Source organism: Lycorma delicatula, chromosome 11 (genome assembly GCF_047948215.1).
Source record: "Lycorma delicatula isolate Av1 chromosome 11, ASM4794821v1, whole genome shotgun sequence".
NCBI lineage: Eukaryota > Metazoa > Arthropoda > Insecta > Hemiptera > Fulgoridae > Lycorma > Lycorma delicatula.
In genome coordinates this window covers 37373928-37399149 of record NC_134465.1, presented here as the reverse complement: position 1 = coordinate 37399149, position 25222 = coordinate 37373928, and the positions used below count along the sequence as shown (strand labels likewise).

The 25222-nt window shown below is 31.3% G+C and overlaps 1 protein-coding gene across 4 annotated transcripts in view; it reads left to right on the top strand.

The window, feature by feature from the left end:
* The window catches only part of Pfas (phosphoribosylformylglycinamidine synthase), an 86399-nt gene that overhangs the window by 22452 nt on the left and 38725 nt on the right, over positions 1-25222 (top strand). For all 4 annotated transcript variants that reach the window (XM_075379103.1, XM_075379102.1, XM_075379104.1 and 1 more), the window contains 9 exons: positions 4308-4458; positions 7690-7840; positions 9714-9850; positions 13516-13628; positions 15582-15722; positions 15962-16074; positions 17161-17421; positions 20058-20131; positions 23055-23211. In XM_075379103.1, coding sequence (XP_075235218.1) covers positions 4308-4458; positions 7690-7840; positions 9714-9850; positions 13516-13628; positions 15582-15722; positions 15962-16074; positions 17161-17421; positions 20058-20131; positions 23055-23211 — 1298 coding nt within the window. The remainder of the gene's footprint in view (positions 1-4307; positions 4459-7689; positions 7841-9713; positions 9851-13515; positions 13629-15581; positions 15723-15961; positions 16075-17160; positions 17422-20057; positions 20132-23054; positions 23212-25222) is intronic.

Sequence of the window (25222 nt, the reverse complement as noted above, 5' to 3'; positions counted from 1 at the left end):
AACCTAAACCTAGTCAAACTATCCCTAAAAGCACCATGTCCCAAAAGAAATTGAGTAATATGCCGATTGGGATAGCCCAGCTAATTGCTCGCAACTCCCTAACATTTGGAAAAATACCATACGTGTATCAACCAGTAGAAGAATCGTTCCACATAGCTTTGCAAGAGTCAAAACCTTGGTGTTAAATTTCTCGCATACGCCCTGACGTTAGAGGGCCTCCCTTCTTGGAAACATACTACTGGCCACGTTCTGAAGCTGAAATGTCAATGGGTTTTTTGCCGGCGATCACAGTGACTGCCTCTCGCGAAACAGTTCTGTAGCCACCGACAACTAACAATAGAAGACGCCGGGCTCGCAAAAGAATATCCCCAAAAAATTGGAATTGTAAACGATGAGACCAGACGGGCGCAGCATACAACATTATGGCCTCACAGACTCCTTTGCAAAGAATGCGCATGGTACGATAATTCAACCCCCAGTCGGGATGGATGACTCTACGGACACCGAAGAAAGCATCGATGGCTTTCTTCGCTACAAACTGGAGGTGCTCCTTGAAGAGAAGCCTCTCATCAAGGATAACACCCAGATACTTGAACGGTAACATACCTAATCGGAAGGCCGTCCATCACAACCCGTGGGTGACGAGTTGCGGCTAGGCGACCCTTCAATAACATCATAGTGGTTTTCTCCGCACTGAAAATCATCTTATGGTGAAGACTCCACAACCTTAATACCTTACATACCTGTGTCGCTTTGAGCTGTATCTCGGCACGCGAGTTGCCCTCGACCAGCAGCAGCCCATCGTCGGCATAAGCCACGATGCGACAGTCACTAGGCATCCGCAAATCGCATGAGAGAATCGAACTCAATGACCCAGACGAGTGGACCTAGAACTCTGCCCTGTGGACAACTTTTAGACAGGGTCTTTCCTACCTCCGAACTGCCGTCACGAAGGACGACAGTTCTGTCGCCGAAGTAACTCGAGAGAGTTTTGGTCTTATTTAGTTTCGTGCAACCACGCTGCTGCATTTGAAACAAGGCAGAGGGCCACCGCAAGTTGTTGAACGCCCTGGATATGTCCAAAAAGACACCGAGTACATACTTGCACTCGCTGGTCGAAGTCAAATCCATGACCCTAAGAAGCGCGTCCTCTGTGCCGGGGCGGAAACCATTCTGGTCGTCCATCAGCATACGGTTACCTTCTCGTAAACCTTACCTACTACAGGCAAGAGCGTCAAAAAACTGTAAGAGGAACTTACAGTGGGATCCTTGTCGCCACCTTTGAAGAGCAATTTCAGCACACCACGTTTCCAACACGCTGGGAAGTGCCCAGCAAAAAACAACGTATTGAAAACCCTAGTCAGAGGACCAACAATCACGGGCAATGTGCGAACAAGAAGCTTCACTGTGATAGCATCATATTCGGGGGCTTTATTCCTAGCCAGGTTACAGATTATTTGAAGGACTTCCGCCTCAGTAATTTATGAAGACAAAATCTCAGAGCGAAAATCTACAACTTCCCTTCGGACACGTCGATGATACGTGGTCTCACCAACTTCGGTATCATCTGGAAGCAGATCGTCCATCAGATGAGTGAGGACGCGATCTTTATCTATAACAACACCATCCCGGGTCGAGAGGCCGACGGAAGAATGTCTTTTTTCCGCTTATGACCAAGAACTCGATAAACAACACCCCATGGGTCTTTATTTCCCTGCTCTTGCACAAAAGAGCGCCAGGAATCACGTTTAGAAGACCTAACCTTATGAAAATACTCGGTCCTCTTCCAACGATAATCCGCAATCAAGACTGCACCCCGATCAGGATCAATCGCACGCTGTACGGCTATCCTAAGCCGGCCCACAGTTCGTTTCATCGCAGTCAATTCCCGAGTCCACCATCCAGCTACTCTCTCTCGACCTATTCTGGAAATAGAGTGTTGAGCGGCTTCAACTACCGCAGAAGAGATATTCCCTGCCAGGTCGTCTAATGGCACCTCGTCCAGACTTCGAGTAAAAACTCTTAGTCTGGCTGCAAGAATGTTTGAAAACTTGGGCCAATCTGCCCGCCTGTGCAGGAAGCGCCCCTGCTGAACAGGAACATCACTCCTGAAGACATCGCGCAGCCCACTTACTCAATCAAAAACTATTAGCTGGTGATCGCATTCACAATCATCAACTATAGACCAATTCAGAATCCTACTGGGGATGGCCTTACCAATGGTAACATCAGTGTTGGTACCATTGTGCCAAATAGGTGATTTGGCATTTGCATCAACTCCTATAAGAATAGGACGACCCACTACCAATGTAACAATTCTATCCCATCTTTCCAAGTGCTGTTCAGTGGGATCTCTGTACTGAAAGTATGAACTAACTACAACTTGGTCCAAACCATTCACGGCAAGCTTAACAACAACATGATGCGTGTCAGAGACCTGCCATATGAAAACACTATCTATAGACTTCCTGCACAGCACGGCGGATTTACTGTTACCTACAAAAAACTTATTCCAGCCTGAAAAACCTGGCAGATCACCCTTGACCACACATGGGTGCTGCAGAAGAAGAACATCGAGGCGGCGTTCCTCGACAACCTCGGTTAACTCAACTTGGACTGCATAAGCTCCCTGGGCATTAAGTTGACTGAACATAACCGTCGAGAGAGTTAAAGTACATCTCAACTGCTCTCAAGTAACAACCACACTCCTTACTATTAACTGAGTGCCTATGACTTTTGCACAACCTTTTACAGTTAACGCAAGGCGGAGCCTCTTTCTTTTGCAGATAGTCATCACGCTTATGGCCCTCTTCGCCGCATATTGGAATGCTCGCATCATAATCATAATTAACTTTATGAAGAAGGGTAAAACAATAACCAGGTAATGTTATGCATCTTTGCTGGATCATCTACGTAAGGAAATAAAGAAACTTTTGTCACATTTAATGAGAAAAGAAAGTTCTTTTTTATTAAGACAGTGTATCAACTCATTCTTCTTTGATCGTGAAAGTTCTTCCACATCCTCCCTACTCACCAAACTTAATACTTTTAGACTGTTACCAGTTTCCAGGTATGAAAAAGGGCTTCTAGAAAGAGACTTACACAAAATTTTTAAGTTATTGTCAAAAAATCTGGCTATTTTGAAGACAGATAAAATACAATAAGGATAGTATTGAAAAACTTCAGCATCATTGTATAGTATATATAGTATATGGATTTGAAAGGAGGAAATTTTGAAAAATAAAAAAGATTTTTCCTGAAAAATGTTATCTATTTTTTCACAGACTTGTCATGGTTATATATCTTTTTTTAAAATAAAAACCTTGTCTTAATGATTTAAAAGTCTTACTGAAATTTTTCTGCAATATAAAACAAAAATTTTTAATAAACATTTTTAATTTCCTGGTTATAGTGATATATGCTGCTACAGCTATAACGGGAAAGTATATAGATTGGTTAAAAAAACAAAAAAATAAACTAAAAAAAAAACCTTTTTTTAAGTTTTGACTTAGGGAGTCATTTAAAAAAGTATAATATAAAAAAAAATATATATAAATAATATATAAAAATATAGACTTTTAAGAAAGATTTTAAAAAATTGTAAATAATTGCAAAAAAAATTCCATTCCAATGCTCCCTAGTCCAAAAAATGTATTCTTGTCAGATGGATGTGTATGCACATATGTAACTATGTTATAGCCTGTATTTGATTTTTTTTTGTACAAATAGGGTTTAAAAATTAATTTTATAACTTGACTGGCGTAGCCAGGAAAGTTATACAGTTCATTGATGGCTTTTTTTTTTTTAGAAATGTACACTAAGAAAGATAGGATTGTGTGGATAATATGAGGGGGTTGCTGAAGAACGCAATAAGTGTTACAAGGTGAATGTTTGCAGATACTTTTTCTCAGGTTGGATTTTTGTTTATAGATAGAGTCTATATAAAACCCACCGGGTTGGTCTAGTGGGTAACGCGTCTTCCCAAATCAGCTGATTTGGAAGTCGAGAGTTACAGCGTTCAAGTCCTAGTAAAGCCAGATATTTTTACATGGATTTGAATACTAGATCGTGGATACCGGTGTTCTTTGGTGGTTGGGTTTTCAATTAACCACACATCTCAGGTACGGTCGAACTGAGAATGTACAAGACTACACTTCATTTACACTCATACATATCATCCTCATTCATCCTCTGAAGAATTATCTAAACAGTAGTTACCGGAGGCTAAACAGGAAAAAGAAAGAAAGAAAGAGTCTATATAAGAATTACTATATTAATCAATCAGATAATTCTTTGGTCTGTTTCAGACTGAATTTTTCAACTGCATTCTCAACTAATGCTGTATCGATATGTCATTCAGTTGGTCTTACACAGATTACTAGATTAGAAGTATCTATAAGATATTTAATCAGTTGTGATGTTGAAGGTCTTGAAATAAGTAAAACTCTAGAGCATCAGGTATTCCTTTATTTAGTTTTTATTATTTATTTTATATTTGTCAAATTAGTTTGTTCTGTGTACTTAAATTAGATTTAATTGGATTTAAATATAATACTTTTATAATTCTAATTATTTACTGAAAAAAAAAAGAAATTAAGTGCTTGCATAATAAAAATAGAAAAATAATGTCTCCAAAATATGAATGAATAAAAACTAAAAATGAAATTTATTCAGTATGTTTTGTAGCAAGTGCTAAAGTCTCTGTATCCATGTGCTGATCATAGATTTAATTCAAAAGTACTTACTTTGAATTAATAATTTTGTATTACTTTGAAAATTTGTTTTACTCCAAAAGAACTAAAATATTATATAGAAAATACTCACATTCTTTGTTCCCACTTATAAAGCATATGTGAACCCTGTATGACAAAAGGACAAGGGAAAGAGTTTTTTTTTAAATTTTAGTATTGTGAATAACATAAACACTAATAAATATACATATAAAAATAGTATATACTGGGTGATTCAAAAAGGACTTTACAATTTTAATAGTATATAAAGATTTATTTAGATAACTTACAGAGTCGATTGAGATCTCATTTCATAGCAAAATATATCAAGTTTTGACTCGCGTAGTTTATTAGCACCAAATTCAGTCAGCGATGTTGTTAAAACTGGATACATTTAATGGTGCAGAATGTGCTTGCTGTGTGTTTTGGTTTCAAGACTGCCTGTATGTCCCTGAAGCTGCTGTGGGACAACTCAGAGAAAGCTTTGCATGTAGTCTGAAGAAATTAATTTGAAATGTCACGTGAAACTGGCATTCCTAATGTAAATGATTGCACTTAAAACCATACAAACTAACCATGTTACAACAAATTACAGATGATAAGTTGCTCAACTGCAGTTTTGTGTGGAAATGGTGGATAGAATTGAGACGATACATATTTAGACAATGTAATTTTTAGTGATGAGTCAACGTTTCACATCCATTGGCAAGGTGAACCCCCATAACTGATGAATATGAGGTAGCAGAAACCCTCATGAAACTTTGCAGCACATTTCATGATAGTCCTAAGGTCAATGTTTTCTGTGCCCTAAGCAAACAAAAACTGTATGGCCCATTCTTCCAGGAGGCAACCATAAATGGTATTGTTTATCTGGACATGCTTCAGAATTTTCTGATTCCTTAGTTAGATGATGGTGACCAAGATGAATGCCATTACTGTCAGTAAAACAGGATACCACATCACTACCACGTAGAAATCTGAGATTTTCTTGATACTCAATTCCCAGGTGAATGGTTAGTCATGAAGGTTCAGTTGCATGGCCACCTTGCTACCCAGATTTGACCCCACTAGATTTTTTCTTGTTTATGTACCACCTTTACCTGTGGATCTAGTTGAGCTAAGACTTTGAAATAACGCCCCAGCTACAGAGGTAACGCCCAACTTGCTGACTACAGAATAGAATGAAACCGACTTCAGGTGGAATGTATGTTACATTACAAATGCGACTTTCACCAAAGTGAATGTAAGGTGACAAACTTGATTTTTTTTTTTATGAAATGAGACCTCAACTGAATCTGTAAGTTATCCCAATAAATTTTTATGTGCTTTTAAAATTGTGAAGTCCTTTCTGAATCACCAGGTATATTATTTTACTGAAATTAATCTTTTTAAGATTCATATTATTTCTCTGAACTGTAAAATTATATTTAAATTCTATTAAGTAAACCACCTAGTACAGAATATTGAGATAATCTATATCTACCTTAATTTTTCATGAAAGTACTTTTGTGGGATCCTGCAACCTCAGTTATGATTAAAATAATTCTGTTATGGCTTATAATAATGGAATATTAATATGTCAATTATTGCATAATTGATTATGAAATAATGGAATTATTTCATTCATGACAGAGAATGCAGGATCTTAAAAAAGTACTTACATGAAAAATTAAGGTAAGATATGTCCTATTTCAGTATTCTGTACTAGATGGTTTATTTAATAAAATTAAAAATATATATATATATATATATGTTCAAAAAATATGGATAGTCCCGTCCCGCACCACAGGTGAAATCACAATATTTGTTCAATATGTTCTTATTTGTATTTGTTCTACAAATACAAGTTCTTATTTGTATTTGTTCAATACATCGAATTCAGATGGGTTTGTAGGTGGAGTGTTTCAGGTTGTTTAACACCTGAGGCCATAATGATTGCATAAGGCACGGCATACATCCTTAACTTGTTGCAAAGATGAGTCATATTAAAAATCTTTACACTACACTAGTGACTTCAGATACTACCAGAATGATAAGTCCATCAGATCCAAATCTGGTTAATGTTGAACCCATTTAACTAGTCCTCTGCGATCTAGTGTTCAGGAAAGGTTTCAACCAGCCAATGTCATTCAGTACCCAGAAAGTGTGGTAGAGCTTTGCTTGGCATGAACCATTCTGGGTGGTGTTTAATGATACCCAGTGTAGCCATAAGCCAATCTCTAAGCATTTGCAGGTAATTTTACTGTCTACTATTCCTTCAAAAACATTCTGGTCAATGATACGATCATTCCAGACATCACACCACATCACTGCAAAATCAGCTCCTTGCTGTGTGAACGGTTCCCCTGTAACCAGTAGCAAGATTCTGTTGACTTCACGTTTCATGTAAAAATTAACCTTATCAGAAAACAGTATGAAGTTAGGAAGTCCAAATTCTCCTCAATCCTGAACAAAAACCACCTACACATTTCCATCCTAAAATCAAGATGATCTTCTGATAAGTGAGTTGGAGCTTGAATGGATGAGATTTTTCCTTCCTGAGGATATCATGGGTGGTGGATTGAGAAATGTTCAGTTCCAGGCCAGTTTGCTGGATTGACTTCTTTGGACTGGTGTAGACCTTTGCAATCATAGTTCCTTGTTCTGCATTATCAGTCTATGGCTTTCACAATCAGGGCAAATCAACAACATTATCTGTTCTCTACACCTTGTCAAATAATCTTCCCACAATGCTGTGTAATATGGTTGATGTTGATTAATTTCATTTCTATTCAAGATGTAAATAACTTTCACAGCCACACAACAGGATGATTTCCACACTTTCATCCTGTGACAACATCATTACCTGCCAGACAAAACAAAGTAGAAATATAAAAAATTTTGCTTATAGTGCGGGACTTTTCAAATACTTTTTATATTAAATATAAAATTTTCTGAATTGTTTGTTAATTTATTTTAGATCGTTAATGAGTTACATGATAGGATGACTGAAATGAGATATCTAGAGCCTGTATCAACATTTGATCATGGGATTGTGCCTGAACAGTGGTTCCAAGTCGATGTTTTAAAGAATGGAAAAAAAGCTTTGGAAGATGTTAACAAACAGTTAGGTATGATTTAACAATTGTTTATGCTTTAATATTCATGTTCAATTTTGAACCTTAATAAAATGATTTGGTTTAAAAATTTGCAATTAGTGTATTTTTAATAATTTAATATTTAGTAAATTTTAAAATGTCTAAATATTGAAAAGTCCACTATTAAAAACATCTTTTTTATTAATTTAAAAAAATCAGTCATATTGCTGTTTGAGGACTATTTAAAATTGGTTGATTTCTGTTTGGGAAGTGAAAAAAAAAATTTCTTACATATTTATATTATCTTTCTGCATAAATCATTACCTATTTATTGCCTCACAGCCGCTAACTTTGCAGACTTACTGAAAAATCTACTAACTCTGTTAATCCTATCAAAGAATCCTTTGTGTAAAAGTGCTAGCCAGACCTTCCATCTTCTTAGTGAAAAAGTATCACTAGTGCCAAAACTAAGGTGTTAAGAGGATGGTAAAAATTCTTCCACCTGGTTTGCTTAAGTAAACTATTTTGTGATCTGTGGATCTTGGTGCTATGCAATAACATGCAGAACAGCACTGTTTATGAGGATCCTATTGTGTTTGTTTTGACTTTTCCAGCATTTCACAATAAATTTCTCAAAACATAGCCATTTTTTACAATTGTTGATTGATTTTGGCAACATTGTGTTCTTTGTTTTAAAAAAATATAATGTTATATCAATTAAGATGGAAAAAGAAAAAAAAAATTATGTGAGATGAATGGAGCAACAACTGACATAACTTATTTCATTGTCTGCTACTGTGCTTACACTAAACAAGATTGTAGAAGACACCTGGGAGTTGTTACAAAATGATTTACTGGTGTTTACTGTACATGTTACTTAGAGGTGATAGCCCTCTCCAACACTCGTGAACAGGAATTTTTGCAAAAATTTTAAGATCCAAATATCCTTTTCCACCTCAAGATGGCAGAGAAGACCATAGACAAACATTGGTGAATGAGAGAGAAAAGCCCAGCAGTTGCCTGGCAGAAAAGAGAAGAGGCCTGCATTTTCCCTCGTGTTGCCCTTTTCAGGGCCATGGGACAATTCAAGGTTTGCAGTTTTTAATTTATTTACAGCTGGTTTACAGAAAGGCAGGCTAAACAGAAAAAAGAAAGAAAAATGCGGATCGGCCCGCTACCACAGAGTGGAATCCAACCCGACAGAATCCAGCTGAGATGCAGTAATGAGTAAAGCCCAAGTGAAGAAAGTTTCCTAACTTTATCTCAAAAACCATCTATCATCCTTCCAATTGTCACCATCAGCACGTGCCACTGCATCCTCCAAACATTAGGGCCCCAGAAAGGTGCATTCCTGAAAGGCCGGAAGGCTGTAGCACCAAAAGGACTTCAGGGGATGAACTGAAGAGTTGGGAGAATGAAACTCATATGCAGCTAGTCTCCCAAAGGCCAGCTCTGGTCAAACAATTTCTTCTTGATCCAAAGGATCAGAACACAGCATGTAATCCAACCTTAAATTAAACAAAATAATTATAACTGCCACTAAATAAATAATTACCCACCTGATAAAAGAAATATGCAGTAGCAAGGACTTTTGTTCAGGTTCAAGGATTAGTAGGGAGATAAGATTCTCCCTCTCTCCTTGTGTTCCATTCCGTTCTACGTTGGTTTGACATCCAGTTTGTTTTCACCAATCAATTTTGGAACTGCCTTGATAATTTTTATATTATTGATCTTATATTGGAACTTAGTAAGTTTTCACCACTTTTCCTCTATCTTTTGGTTTTATATTTGTCTGATAACTATTGTTTCCCGCAGTGCTCACTTTTGGTGATCTCTTATGGTCCCCCTAAAAGTTTTATTTACTTAAAAGTTTTGTAAATGTTTTTTTTTTCTTTTGTGGTCGTAGGTTTGGCATTCGATGACTGGGATATTAATTATTATACCGAATTGTTTAAGAATAGATTAAAAAGAAACCCTACATCTGTTGAATGCTTTGATCTTGCACAAAGTAATAGTGAACACAGTCGACATTGGTTCTTTAAGGTACATTTAGCAATTACTTATAATTACCATGTAATATACTATATTAATTTTTAATGTAAAATATTTACGATTATTTTCATAATTTCTGGGCATTATTTGAATTTATATGAAATCTATTCTAGTAGTTTGAGAATTTATCTAAAGCAAATGGATTATAATGAAACATTACTGTCAGTGCTGTGTAACCACTGTCATAAGCAAAATATTTTAAGTTGTTTCAAGCTATTGACAATAATATTCAGATTTTGCCATGTTAATACTGACTGTGTTGTCGATGCTTTGTGGTTTTTGAGATATGAGTAACAATGAAAATTAAATTCATATTTACCTAAGAGTATCAAATGATGTAACAGGGTTACAACATTTAGCTTTTAAGGCATGTTTTGAGTAGTTAAAAAACACTTCTGTAGGGACTGGAAGTCAATTTAAGAATTTCGTTCATATTAACTAATGATGCTTGTTTTAAGTCAACAAATTCATTTTAATCAATATTTTACCGTACAAGAAATTTCAGAATAAGAGGATTTCATTCTGTTCATCTCATGTTATCCTGTTGGAAAAACTAGGAATATATCCTTTTGCAGCCAAGTTCAGTTGATTCCTGCTATTGCAGTAAAGGTCTCTATTCCCTTCAAATTGCATATCTGCAATCTGTATCTCTCACCGAACACTGAGTTCAGTGCTTTAGATGTCTCAAATCTCCTCGCGCAAATACCATCTCCATCGTTAATAGTAGGAGACTTCAATGCCCATCATATTTTCTGGGGCTCAACCTTCTGCTCCACTCGAGGAAATATGATAAACAGATTGAGACAAGACTTTGACCTTTGCCTACTGAATAATGGATCACACACATTCATGTCCTTATCAACTGGTACTGTATCTAACCTTGATCTTTCCATATGCTCACCGAATGTGCTCCCTCATTTTAATTGGTCTGTTTGTGATGACTTTCACGGCAGTGATCATAGACCAATTATTATTGGTTTCGGTGTAGACTGCGAGATTAAAAGAAGGCCACGGAGATGGATTGTTGAAAAGGCAGATTGGAACGGATACCATAAAGCATTCCAATCTCAGTATGACAATGGAGCGAACATCCTCGACCAATATTCTTCTTTTATGTCCATGATACTTGAGAATGCCAACAGATATATCCCACAAACATCGGGTAATCCTAGACGTCCTTTCGTTCCATGGTGGAACGATGATTGCAAATATGCTATTAGGAATTGACGGCAGGCACTACGCAAATTTAATCATAGGCCTACAACAGAACATCTAAATTTATACTGCAGGGCTAGAGCGGTGTGCCGTCGAGTATTCTTGGACGCTAAGAGGAATTCATGGACAAAATATGTGAGCACTATCTCACGCACTACTCCCACGTCTACTGTATGGAAGAAAATTCGTGCAATTTTCGGATCACCAAAACAATCTATTCTCGGTCATATTGATGAAGGAGAACTCCTTTCATCACCCTCAGAAGTGGCAAATAGTCTAGCAAAATCTTTCTGCTCGGTGTCTCTCACCTCATCATATAATAACGATTTTCAACGGTACAAGATACAAATAGTGTGTTTATACACACCAATTTTCAGAATTTCTTGAACGGCCCCTCTATACTGGTAGACATGTACATTCTTGACAGCCTCAAGTTTAATTTTTGTTGCTAATTTAATTTAATTTAGAGGTATACAGGGTTTTCCGGGATGTATTTGCCTAACTTCAGGAACTGATTCAGGACACCATTTTGTGATTTTCAACAAAAAAATTATTTCTCAGGAACGGGTCACTTATTTTAATTAAATTTGGCAGATTTAAGACTAGTGCCTTGTTCTACAAAATAAAAAATTTTGAAAACGTCACCTCCAAAAATTTCAAAATTGTGACCATCTTAATTTTTTAGTCTTCAATATCTTTGTAATTATTTGTTTGATCAAATTTTTACTTTTACAAAATTTATTAAGCATTTTATTTTGAACGAAATGACACCTCATTTGTAAAAATCTGTTGACAAAAAATCGAGTTATTGGAGACAATTAGAAGTATGCTTGTACAACGTAATGCAAGCTGATAATTTTTTGCCTGTTTTTATTACATCCACTTAATGCCATAAAAATTAATAATAATAAATAATAGTAGTAAATTAATAATAATAAAAATTATCACTTTGCATTATGGTGCGAAAGCATACTGCAGGTTAATTGTCTGCAATAACTCGATTTTTTGTCAACAGAATTTTTACAAATAAGGTCTCATTTTGTTCAAAATAAAATGTTTAATAAAATTTTTTAATTAAAAATTTGATCAGACAAATAATTACAAATATATTTAAGATTAAAAAATTAAGACGGCTGTCATTTTGAAATTTTGAAGGTGATGTTTTCAAAATTTTTATTTTGTAGAACAAGACACTATCTTAGATTTGCCAAATTTAATTAAAGTAGGTAAATAATTTTCTGAGAAATAATTCTTAATAAATAATCTTTTTGTTGAAAATCACGAAATGGCATCTAGAAAGAAAATAAAGAAAAATAGGACTTATGCTAATATGAACCTTTTTGATCATTTTGGTGTCCTGAATCAGTTCTTGAAGTTCTGTGAATACATCCCGGAACACTGTGTGTGATAATGTATGTGTTGCCTTAAAAATTCCCATAGTCTAGTTATTATCATAAAATATTTTTATCTTAACTTGTTTAAATGGCTGGCTGAATCCATTTTGTCTTCCACCAAATTGGCTTAAATCACTATTCATTTATTTTGAGGCACCCTGCAAATGTTTTATGTTTGTATAATGTAACCCATAATTTCATACTTTTGACCAATTTTTATATTGGTATATATGTTTAAAGTCATAGTAAAGTTTTAAAAATAAATAGCATCTTATTTAAAATAAATATTGGCTTTTTATTATTATTGCTGACGTAAGAACAATAGGTTATTAGTCTGTAAAAAATGTAATGATTGTAGCTCTTTATAAAACACAAATAAAAAAACTGGCAGAAAGTTATTTAATTTTCTTAGGAAAGCTGGGCTAATGAGGGCTTTGTCCTCAACATACTGCTAGGAGGTAAATTAAGTGGAACATTAGATTATGTAAGTATGCAAGTAAAGAATTACATATTTACTCATATAATTCACGCACCTGAATTTAAAAAAAAAATTTAAAAACCAAATAAATATTCAGACAAATTAATATCATTTTCTCACTGATTATCATATTTTAGTTTCATTATAAACCTATGTAAAATTGTTTCCTCCTATAAATCAAGCACCTACTTTTAGATGAAAAATGTTGTTCAAAATAGTGCGTGAATTATGCTCGTAAATATGGTGTGTAAAAAATTAATTTATTATTCTTTGCAAAAAATTTTGAGTATGAGACTAATGGTGACCATGGTGCCCTCTTATGTTTCAATGGGCTTGACATTCCAATGCACAAGTTTGGCTTTTTGAAGGCGGCAAAAAAGGAAACCATTTCATGCTTTACTTTCTTTAAGCTTGGCATGGAATCGTATTATTCTTGAATGGGTATGCTAGTTTTGTTACATTCAAATTAATAATAAATTTAATTTATATTTATTTATTTTGATAAAATGTAATTTTATTTGGAGTTTTGAAGTATTTTAAGTTTCATTAATTTTCTTTTTTTTTGTTAGGGAAAAATTGTATTAAATAATGAAGAAAAACCAGATTCTCTGATAGATATGATTATTAAAACCCAAGAAACATCTAACAGCAACAATGTTATCAAATTCAGTGATAACAGTAGGTAATAAATAGAATTACTGTTTTTTGTTGTAATTGGTAAAATTGTTTATCATTGGATATACTTTTGACCTATACTTTGGTCATTTTCTTTTTTCTAAATAGTTAACATAATTAGCTTGATAATCCTATTCCTTTTTATCTTGCAGTGACTAATAACTTTGAAGTTTGTTTTAACTACATTAATTCTGCACGTATATTTGAACTTGGCCTGTAAATTAAAGTTTCTGCGTATTTATTTATTAGACATTTTGAATTAATTAAGCTTAAAATGATAAAACTATGAACTGATTACTCAACTTTGGTTATATTTAGTTTTATAACTGAGTAATGAACTGAATTTGATCCTAGTGGCAGTTCAGTCACTATACATTTTTACACATATAATAATGAGATTCAGATTGCTATTGTTAAAGATTGATACTTGTTTATCTCTATAAACAAAATTTCTGTTCAAGCAGTGTTCAATCATAGTTTATGAAAAAAAAATTAACTTCCTGTTGCCCTACAATTCTACACATTTAACCTAGTGGTCATTACATTGTTGGTTTTGTAGTCCTGTTTTGGTATGTCTTGTTGCAATCATTATTATATCCTTCCAGCTGTCTAATTGGGACCCTTTAAGCACCATCTTAACTTTGAGAACAATTAGATATCCTAGGGACCTGGTGGAGTTGTGAAATCCCATGCTTTACAAAGAGATCCTGGGTAGTGAAAAATAAGCAGCACGTTATTGTGATGCAAGTGTCGCTCATGTAATTCCCGTGAGTTTGTTTTCTTGCCTGAATTGCACCACAAAAATTACATAGAATCTCCATTACTATGGAATATGTATAATTATGCATTATTTGTTGATGGTTAAGGCTTTTGGTACGTGTAATGCAAACACTGATAATAAAAAAAAAATACAGTTGGTATCTTCTTCACTCTTCTTACTTTTATCATCTTTTTTTGGCCTTGGGGATGATAATCACTTCCATGTGATGACTGAGCTTTGGTTTCTGGGTCGTACCCAAGATTCATCATTAGTTATCAAGAATGTCTTAAGAATGTTAGGATCATTGTTTGTGCACTTGTTGACCTACTAACATGTTGGTCATTCTTAATTGAAATTCAGTCGTTTAGAAAACTGTTTACCATTTCATTTATGTAACTCCCACAATTTTGTTTCCAATGGACTAACTTCTAACAAAGTTGGAAAATATAGTTTTTCATGATATAACATTTAAACCTTTTGAATATTATTTAATAAATGAATCCCAAATCCTTACTTAAACAGAAACCAGCAAAAAACTTAACTGAATTTGGTCTACCTCAGGGTCCAGTTCTCTCACCAATCCTCTTCTTAATCTATATAAATTGTTTATTAAAACTAGATATAGTTGATTGTGTTTCTTTTGTCAATAACATAAAATCACTTCAAACATTTTGGTTCTAGTTTCTGATCTATTATTTGTGCTAGCACTCAAACCTATGTTTTGCTGCTACTACCTAAATGTTTAAAGTAAAAAATAATTTTTTAAAATCAAGTATCATTTGAACTTTGTTATAAATAAATTTGAAAACTATAAAATGTGTTGGCAAAGAATAAATTTAATCGACTAAAAAGCTTGCTTAATCTAAAAAATTGTTTTGTTTTAAATATTACATAGCTTTTAGCAGTGCTTGATATAGTAACATTGTTCAGTGCATTTTTTTATGCACAAATAAAAATTCAGCAAGCACTTTTACAGGAACACACTCCAGCTACTGAAAAACACAACTGATTCCCCCTTATAAGATTACAAAAAAAAAAAAAACACTTATTTACCAACAAATTTTACTACTTGAATTCAAATACTTTTAGAGAAAAAATTATGATCAGATATTTTTTTGAACAGATCAATTTAGTTGTTTTTGAAATTGAAAGACATTGGTTTGATTTTAACTATTTGTAATATGGTTATATTTTTTTCAGTGCTATAGAAGGCTATACAGTATGTAAATTACAACCAACATATGTACATGAACCAAGCAAATTCATTGAAAAGTCTGTTGAATCTCATTTAATATTTACAGCAGAAACACATAACTTTCCTACTGGAGTTTCACCTTTCAGGTAATTCTGTTTATATATATCTTATTTGTTTTATTAATACTGATTTTTAAAAGTAAATTTAAAAAAAATATAAATAGAGTAAGTGTCGTAAGTTGTTCAGCCTTTGCTTATTCTGAAAAGAGTTTTTTTAATATTTGTTTAATATTAATATTTCATTATTATAGTACAAGTATTTTTTTATTCAAAAAGTGTTAGTGTTTATTATATATTGCAATTAATGCTATTAACTTTTTTTCTAGCGGTGCTACAACAGGCACCGGTGGTAGAATAAGGGATGTACAGGCTGTAGGTAGAGGTGGTCATTGTATAGCTGGTACTGCTGGTTATTCTGTTGGTAATTTATTTATACCAGGTTGGTAATTTTTTTTATTATGGTGTATTTGTATAATTCTGAATTTTTAGCAGATTAGAAAACATACTCTGTTCGCAAAAATCTTATTTAAAATCTAAACGTAGAAGACCATTTTGATATTTAAACAGTTCTGATTAGTTGGGACTGCAGGTAAAGTATATATAAAAAATAAGTAAATAAATAGCTTAAATAACTGAAAGATGAAGAAATAATATTAATAATGAATATTAATTGGCAAAAAAACTGAACTTATGAATAAAAAGAATATTTTTTACAGTTTTTGACTGGATTTTTTTTAGAATAAGCATTATGTAAACTGTTGTTTAATTAACAATAGTATTTAGTATACTAAATATTTCATAACAGTAGATTTTGATAATTTTGTGTATACTTGTTAATTTATTACTTTTTATTATTTTTTTCTATTTTTTTCTTTTTTTCTGTGGTGTTTACTGATGATGGTTATTTAAAAATCATTGGCCATTTAGGTGTAGATTTAAAGCAAATTTTTGTTTGTTATCTGGTTTTCAAATGTATTTCAATAACCATATAGCATAGGTCTTTATCTATATATATATATTACTTTACATTAATGTTGTGGCATGCATTTTACTTTGTAGTTTGTGTACTGTTACTAATGACTGTATGTCTAAAATTATGTTTTAAAAATCCCTAGAAGACTTATAATTTAGTTCTCGGTTTTGTCCATACTAGTGTGATATATCATATCTACTTGTGATGTAATTTTGTGATATTGTATTTATTTTATTATTTATAACTTTTGGACATATTTCTATGTGCATTTTTTTTTTTTTTGTGAGGAAGATGAGTTGGATAAAGTAATGATAGATGCAAAAATTTCAGACTCTTGCTTGAATTGAACCTGATATACCAGCTTATTTAGGCGTGATATGTCAACCTATACCAAATGAACAGCCAATTGATTAATATTATATAATACAGTTTTTATACCACACATATACCTGCATGTGTGTGTGTGTGTGTGTGTGTGTGTGTGTGTTTTGTGGATTTTAATAGTAATTAATGTTTTGTATTCTACATTTTTATTTATTTTATTTTTTTTAGATTACAATTTACCATGGGAAGACAGTGCATTTAAATATCCAAATAATTTTGCATCACCATTAGATATAATAATTGAAGCTAGTAATGGTGCTTCTGATTATGGTAATAAATTTGGTGAACCAGTTATTTCTGGTTTTACTCGTTCATTCGGTATTATTGATTCTAATGGAGAACGTAGAGAATGGATTAAACCTATTATGTTTAGTGGTGGTATTGGAGTAATGGATGCTGACATGACAAAAAAATTAAAACCAAATCGAGGTAAATAAATTTTTTTATTTGTTATTTTATCTTTACTAGAATTAACGTTTACAAGAAAACCTGCATAAAGGTTTTCTTTACAAGAAAACCTGGCAGTAAACTTAAACTTAATAAAAATAGCTGCTTTTATGTTACTAAATTTTTATTTAAATAAATAATGGCTTTATTATATATTTGTATAATTTTATTACAGCTTACTCTGTTATGTTGAAGAGAGGATATACCCTTCTCATTAAAGAGAGTAAGAAATTGCTTTAAAGAGTTTAAGAAATTTGACTTATAAAAGTCCATATCCCATGTTCAAGCTTCAAGCTTATGTGGCGGTATCATCAAGCAATTAATTCATTTCAGTATTAGAACATATTTAAAAAAAAAAAAATTATTAAAAATTAATAATTAAAAACATATTATAAACTTACTAATTATAATAATTGTTCAAAATGTACTCCTTCATTGTTTATAAATATTTTGCCTGATTTAAAATTGCTTAAGACTTTTTTTATTGTATCAGGATTGTTTTGTTTAATTTCAAGTGCTTTGAAAATTCTTTTCACTAATTTCTCTTTTCTAGTTATTTTTTGTACATATACTTATGGATTTCATATGACTCCACAATTAGTAGTACATTTTGATGTTAGATCAGATAACTGAGGTGAGCAATAAATTGGTTCGTCCTGTTCAAGTCAATTCTTAACAAGTCTTATATTTAGATAACTCCTAACCTCTTGAAAAAAAGGAGTCCTATAATAATTTCTTGTCTTGCCAGTAATAGAACATGTTCTGAAAGAGTTTAAAATTTTCTATGAAATTTATATACACACCTCCATAAGGCATTCTTCAAAAATAAAATGTGCTTGTAGTAATATCACATCAAAAATTAACATAAAACCTGTTGGAAACTACTTTCTCTGTATCATATGGATTTTTGAAACTCTGATTATTTTGCGGATTATTAATTCCATCTATTTAAAAAATTATATCTTTTGTAAGTGATTTTGGAGATTCTTTTTACAAATTATTCACAATAAACTTACAAAGTGCATTTTTAGTAAGTGATAGTACTAAAGCACTGTTAATTTTCTTCAGTCGGTTTTGAGAACATACACACTATTCAAATGTAATAATTGTTAATACTACAAACTTACAAAACAAAGGAATTTCTATTTATTTTTTCAAAACTGTTTCTAAATAATGAATTTTTATTTCTTAATATTTTTTACATACAACAATGAAATTTAAATAATGTTATTAAATTATCATGTTTAATTTTTATTTTTAATAATTAATTTCTATCTATTTTTCAATGTTGAAATGATTCTTGTTTCAGTTTAAAATTAAAATGTAGAATTTTTCTGCTACATTTTGGTCTGTTTTAATTTTAATAAAAGTCAAATTTCTTAAACTCTTTTTCACATACAGTCAGCAATATTTACATAAATTTTCTCTACAAATGTTGTTTAGTAGAAACTTATTTAAGATACTGTACATCAAATTAAAAAAAATAATTTTCTTAGCATTTACTAGAGATACACTAGTAGGACCTGTTTATTCTATTTTTTAAGTCAAAGTCCATTTGAAACCATCAAATTCACCTCTTAATTTAAATTCCAAGAATTTTAGTATGTCATTGTTTTACTCCTGTAGGAGAAATCTGAGGAACATTTTTTTTTTTTACAACTAAAAACTAAGTACTTCCAAACCCATGATTATATATGAATGTTTTCTTTATTTTCATGTGTAGAACTAGACTAATAAATTCCATCTTTTTTTTAGAGATTTAAAAACTATATGCATCATAGTATATTTATTTTTAATATTGTTACACTACATTTGTTAATGTATTTAACTTATTTAAATGCAGGCATATGTTTACTAGATCTGATTTTGAAGTGTTATATTTGTTTTTTATAAATAAATCAAAAATGGGTGTTCTACTACACAAACTAAAAAAAAAATTGCCCAGATTTTGTTTGATTGGATTGAATCAAGGAAAACTTTGGTAAAACCTTGTTCAGCAACATCACAAAATACACAATTAATTAATTATAAAATGAGAAGTAATGTGATTTAAAGTCCATATTAATTATTTAAAATATATACAAATGAAATAACGTTGGTAAATGCATGAAAACATTAAATATGATAATAACTACAAAGTAATTTGTAATTCAGATGTTAAAAAAAATTATGTAAAATGTATTTATTTGCACTTTGAATAATATATGGAAAATCAGGTTTTTCTTTTTTGTTAACATTGGTTACAGATGATTTTATAGATACCACATATATCGTAAATTTTAATAATAATTTCCTGATCAAAGGGAGTCCCTCATGTTCCCAGCTCCACAGGAGTTGGGTCAGGTGTTCCAGGTTCCATCTACGGTGCCATGCTAGCATCTTGGTAACTGGCAGAACAAACATTCTTTCGTGGAGACTCTGTACATTTGTGGAACTGTCTAAATTCCTTGTCTCCTATTTGGAGGTTGCACAGTAAGACAAACTAGCGACTAAGATGTCTGCTGGGTAAACAAACTTTTCTATGTTTGGTCGTAATTAGTTAAATTTTCTTCAGTTCAGTTTATCAAGAACTTCTGAAAAATTATTTTTAATGGTATGAAATTTTTTTTTCTTTATAGGTATGAAAGTTGTCAAAGCTGGTGGTCCTGTTTATAGAATTGGAGTTGGTGGAGGTTCTGCTAGCTCTGTTCAGGTAACCTTATATTATTTTTAACAGTTCTTTTCATATAAAAAATAGCAAATTCAAGATTTGACTCCAAATTAATCTTCTTTTATCAGATAATTGGAAATATGGGAATCCCCGTGTGCTTTACATTTCATGAAGTAATTAAATTAAATCCACCTTATTATAAATCTGTCTTGCAACTTTAAATTGGATTTCTTTTCATGAATAAAATTTATTTTATCTTTAAATTTACATGATTTAATTTAATCTATTGGCAAGATTCATTTTTATTAAAAACTATTATGAGAAATGCTCTCTGTAACTGCTTAAAAAAATAAAAATCAGTTTATAAATGTACATTTTGATTGCTAAACAATCATGAAAGTCAGAGCCAAATTAAAAAACAACTACCAACACCTTTCTAAACTTTTTTTCCTAAAGAATAAATTGAAAATTTTAATTTCTGTTTTTTTTAGGATATTTTCAAAATTGGTTTCATTTTTAAGATTTATTTTATTTTATATTGTTTATTATTTTTATTAAATCTATGAAGTATTCTTTAAAAAAATACTGTCACGTGAAAGAATTTGTTTACAATAAATGCAAAGATGAGAAACTTCATATAGATAAGGAAAGGTGACAGCTATCTATATGTTATGCTGTAACAAATCCAGTACTATGTAGTGAAAACAAAAGTATGAAAATGTCTTAAAATCGGTTATGTAAAAAATCTAATTTTTCATTTAAAACATTTCACTGAAGTTATCTAGAAAACATTTACAACAGGACTGTGAGAGGAACTTTCTCTACAAAAAAAATTTTTTTGAAATTTATTCATTGATGAAGTTGGAGGCTTGACATGAAAATAAATGTTCCATGCAGGTCAAACGCAGAACCTCCTTTTTACTTTCCCGTCTAGATAGTGATGTAGCTCTAGAAGGGAAAATATTGTAATCAGTCCAATTTGAGTATGTGCGATTTTCACTGGATCTTGATGATTTGACACTTAATGAAATCAAAAAACTGGATGGAAATTTTCTGGATGTTAATGTTTGTATGTACGTGTGTTTAGTGTTGGCCTCTAAGTTACCTTATATAACCAGAACTACTGGACCAATTTTGACCAAACTTTGTCTAATTACTTTTACATATGGGATATTGTTAACGTTAAATTTTCAGGGTAAAGCAGGTGAGGCTGTAGAGCAAGGTTACCCTCAGTTATCTCAAGATTCTGCCTAATTAAGATCATATTTTTATTAGGAACATTTTTTAATTATTAAAAAATAGCAATATTTGCAAAAAAAAAGGTTTTGCAAAATCCTCACCCCTACCCAAAAAAATGTAGTTGTCTGTTATGTTGTGATGTCACAGGTGAGCAGTAGAATTAAATAAATGAATAATATTGAAAGTGTAAAAAAGTAACTCAGTCTGGTCGGGTCTCAAACTCGTTTGCCTGGTTGACTGGTGTGACTGGTACCTGGTGTGTTAAGCCTCATGGCTATACCAGTCTGCCGACTGTACAAGCAAAATTTTTTCTATGTAAGTTATACAATTACATTAGTTTAGTTAGTACCGACCATTAGCTTTAGTTAGAGTCATTGAATTAAATAAATAAAAAAATATATTTAAATAAAATAAGTATTTTATATTAAGTTATGTGTGTAAGCAATGCATCAGAAACGACCACAGTAGTAGGACTTTCCTGGAACACAGCTTTAGCTACGTGATAGGAAAGTCCTACAACTATGTTGTCAACTTTTTTAAATTAGTTTCAAAAACTGAAAATCAAACGTTTATGCAGTTTAGATGTGGACAATCCATATTCAAAGAAAAAAGTTACCCTATTATTACAATATGCCCACATTATTAATGCTAATTGCATGAATTTATAAAGCTAACTTTTTCTTTCAACTTGGACTGTTCACAACAATTTTGTTTTGATAATTACTTGTAAAAATTTGTATCAGTGTTAGTTTTTTGTTCATGTTTTACTTTTGTTTTTATTTTAATGTGTCTGTTATAGTGATTATGTTTGTTTAATAATCTAAATGCAATGTAGGAATTGATATTAACCTTTTGAAAATATTTAATGAATGTTTCACCTTGAATTTTGATTACAACAATCATTTACCTCTTTTTATTTAATTTTATTAGTTGAATTGTTGATTTTTAAATAAATAAATAATATGTTTGAGTTGAAAATAAATTTTTCTTATTCTGATTGGTGGAACATAATACATTATATAAATCATTTCAGTGCAATATATGTTATAAATATCAAAACAAATTATAAGATTAAAGTCCTTATTAATTTAAATACAAAACATGAAACAATGTTAAGGTAAATAGTCAGTTTAAAAAAATTACTGCAAAATAATTCACAATTCAGAAGCCACAATTTTGATGAAAATTATTTTGAGCACATATTTATAAACACATTGAACACAATGCAAATAAATCAGTAGCATTATTTAAAAATTCATTGACTAGTATTGTTTACGTAAAAGAATATCTTTTAATTCTATTTTAAATAAATTAGAGCTAAAATTTTTCAAATGGTTCAGCAGTTTTTAAAAAATGGCAACAGAAGCAATATAAGTTCCTTTCTGTTTTGCCAAAATATTTTGCTGAATTACACGAAAACAGTTCTGTTGTTTGGTTTCGTAAAGGTGGATATATTTATTTTTTAAGAATAAATGACATTCATTTTAGCAAAGATTGCACATTCATAAATATAAACAGAAGGATACGTTAACATATTTCATTTTCTAATTATAGGTCTAATGGTTTGTACTAATGGGTGCCAGATAATGGATCTGACAGCCTATTTTTGTATCTTAAAAAATCATTTTTATTTTTTCAAGTTGCTCCAAGTGTCTTTTTACTTATACCAGAATATATGTAGATATAATAAACATTTAATAATTATGACAAGTATTTTTTATTTTAGGTTCAAGGTGACAATAAATCAGAATTAGATTTTGGTGCTGTACAAAGAGGGGATCCTGAAATGGAACAAAAGTTAAATAGATTTATCAGGGCTTGTCTGGAATGCCCATTTGGTAATCCTATTTGTAGCATACATGATCAAGGAGCCGGTGGAAATGGTTTGTATTTTGTTTAATGATATTGTATCAAGTATTGTTATTAAAATAATTGTAAAGCTTATATATATATATATATATATATATATTATTCCATGTTTTTACCAAATAATATTGTTGTCGTTAGTGGAAATGATATTTATTTAATCTCTCAAACCAGTACTAAGACAATTTGAAGTATCTCAGTTTGTAAGGTTTACACTGGAAGTAAAAGTGAGTGAAGATTGGTTGTTAGTAAATGTTTCATCTTACATGAGTGATACAAATTAATCACAGTAATATATACTACCAGCTGTTGAATATGTGTAACAAAAGTAAGATTATTATAGAATTATTGTAAAATTTTGAGAAACCTTCCCTTTCTTAAAAACTGTCTATACTTCAAAAAGAATAGTCATTTTGTTCTAAGGTCATAAGGTTTACACTAAAACTCATTACAAATCAGATATAAACCTTGTTAGAAATTAAGTTGTCTGGAACTTTATCAACATAATTTGTCATGACAAAAATAAACTGAAAAATATACCAATAATAGGTAGGGAATTTAGGAAATGTCAGTAGTAAACTGTGGCCTGAAGTACCATTATAAAAACATTATAATTGTACTACCCTGTACAAGATTTAGGCTCTACCGAGCCTAAACAAAATTTAAATTTGGGGTCCCATTTATATAAGTTGCAGACAACTTCAAACAAAAATTAAAGATGTAATTGGGAAATTACCTTTTCAGCATCAAAAAAAAGACCCCCTTGTCATATATTTATTTGTTTGTTTTTTTTTTTTTGAAGGAAAAAAATTTTTATTATTTTTGCATTTTTTACAAGTTTAAGGGTATTACTTATATATTTTTAAAAAATATACTGTTAACCTCCAAGGTAGGCCATGCTCTCCCCAGTGGCTCAAATCAGATTTTATTTATCAATTATTATGATGCCATTTGTTTATATTATTTAAAAATAACATAATATTCTATATTAAAGGCAAAATAAAATTTTTATTTTTCCCTGTATTGAAGCAAGTTCCCTCTGAAATATGGGTTCTTGGCATTTATCTATTATTTAATCTGTCTCTGATACCATTACCATTTAAATTCCATTGACAGTAGGCAAAAGGAATCCAGAGAAGGTCAGGAACTTCATCTAAAAAATGCAAACTTACTACTTGACTCATTTCATGCTTCTCTAAAATAGAAGATGTATAAATACAAGTTATGTATGTATAAATAAAAAAGAAACTCGATTTTGTTTAAATTGATAATTTAGTTGTAATTTTTTTTTAGAAGTAGATCTTATTTATTTATAAATTTACATTGTTAAGAGGATAAAAGTAGGCCTTGCTTTATTTCTAAGGCACTCATTGCTAATAAGGCCTTTTGTACAATCTTGAGACAGGAAACTGAGCCCCTTAAGTTAAATACTTAAAAAAATAAATAAATAAAAAGATAACAAAAAAAAACAGTAGGATTGAGGAAAACACTGATCTTTATTCTGTGGTAGAGTAGAACAAATTTGTTACTGTATTCAGCATTTATTAGGTTTGTGTAGGGAGGGGTATTTTGGGAATTAGTAATAATTTTGTGATGGTGTAGGACTTACATCAAATCCAAGTAATACATTCACTGCTAATCTTTTATTGTACTAATTATTTTCAATCCTGAAATATCTGTTGTGTATAATAATGCACAGATGATAGTTCAGCAATAGTATCTTAGCAATAGAATATAATTAATTATTCATGAAATTAATTTTTTTCTCTTACTGGTTTTGTTTTCTTCCACATTTGGTACTTTTAGATAATCTCGGTTTCATCAGATTGTTTTATTAATTAAAAAAAAAAAGAACAACATTATATTAGAGACTTTGGTCTCTAATTAAATTATATTGGTCTCTAATTATTATATTAGATTTAATAAGAAAACATTCTGATGAAGCATCTACTTTACCTGCGCAAAAGTATTAAATATGGAGAAAATGAATGCAATAAGTTTAAAAAAAAAATAATAAATTTTATAAAT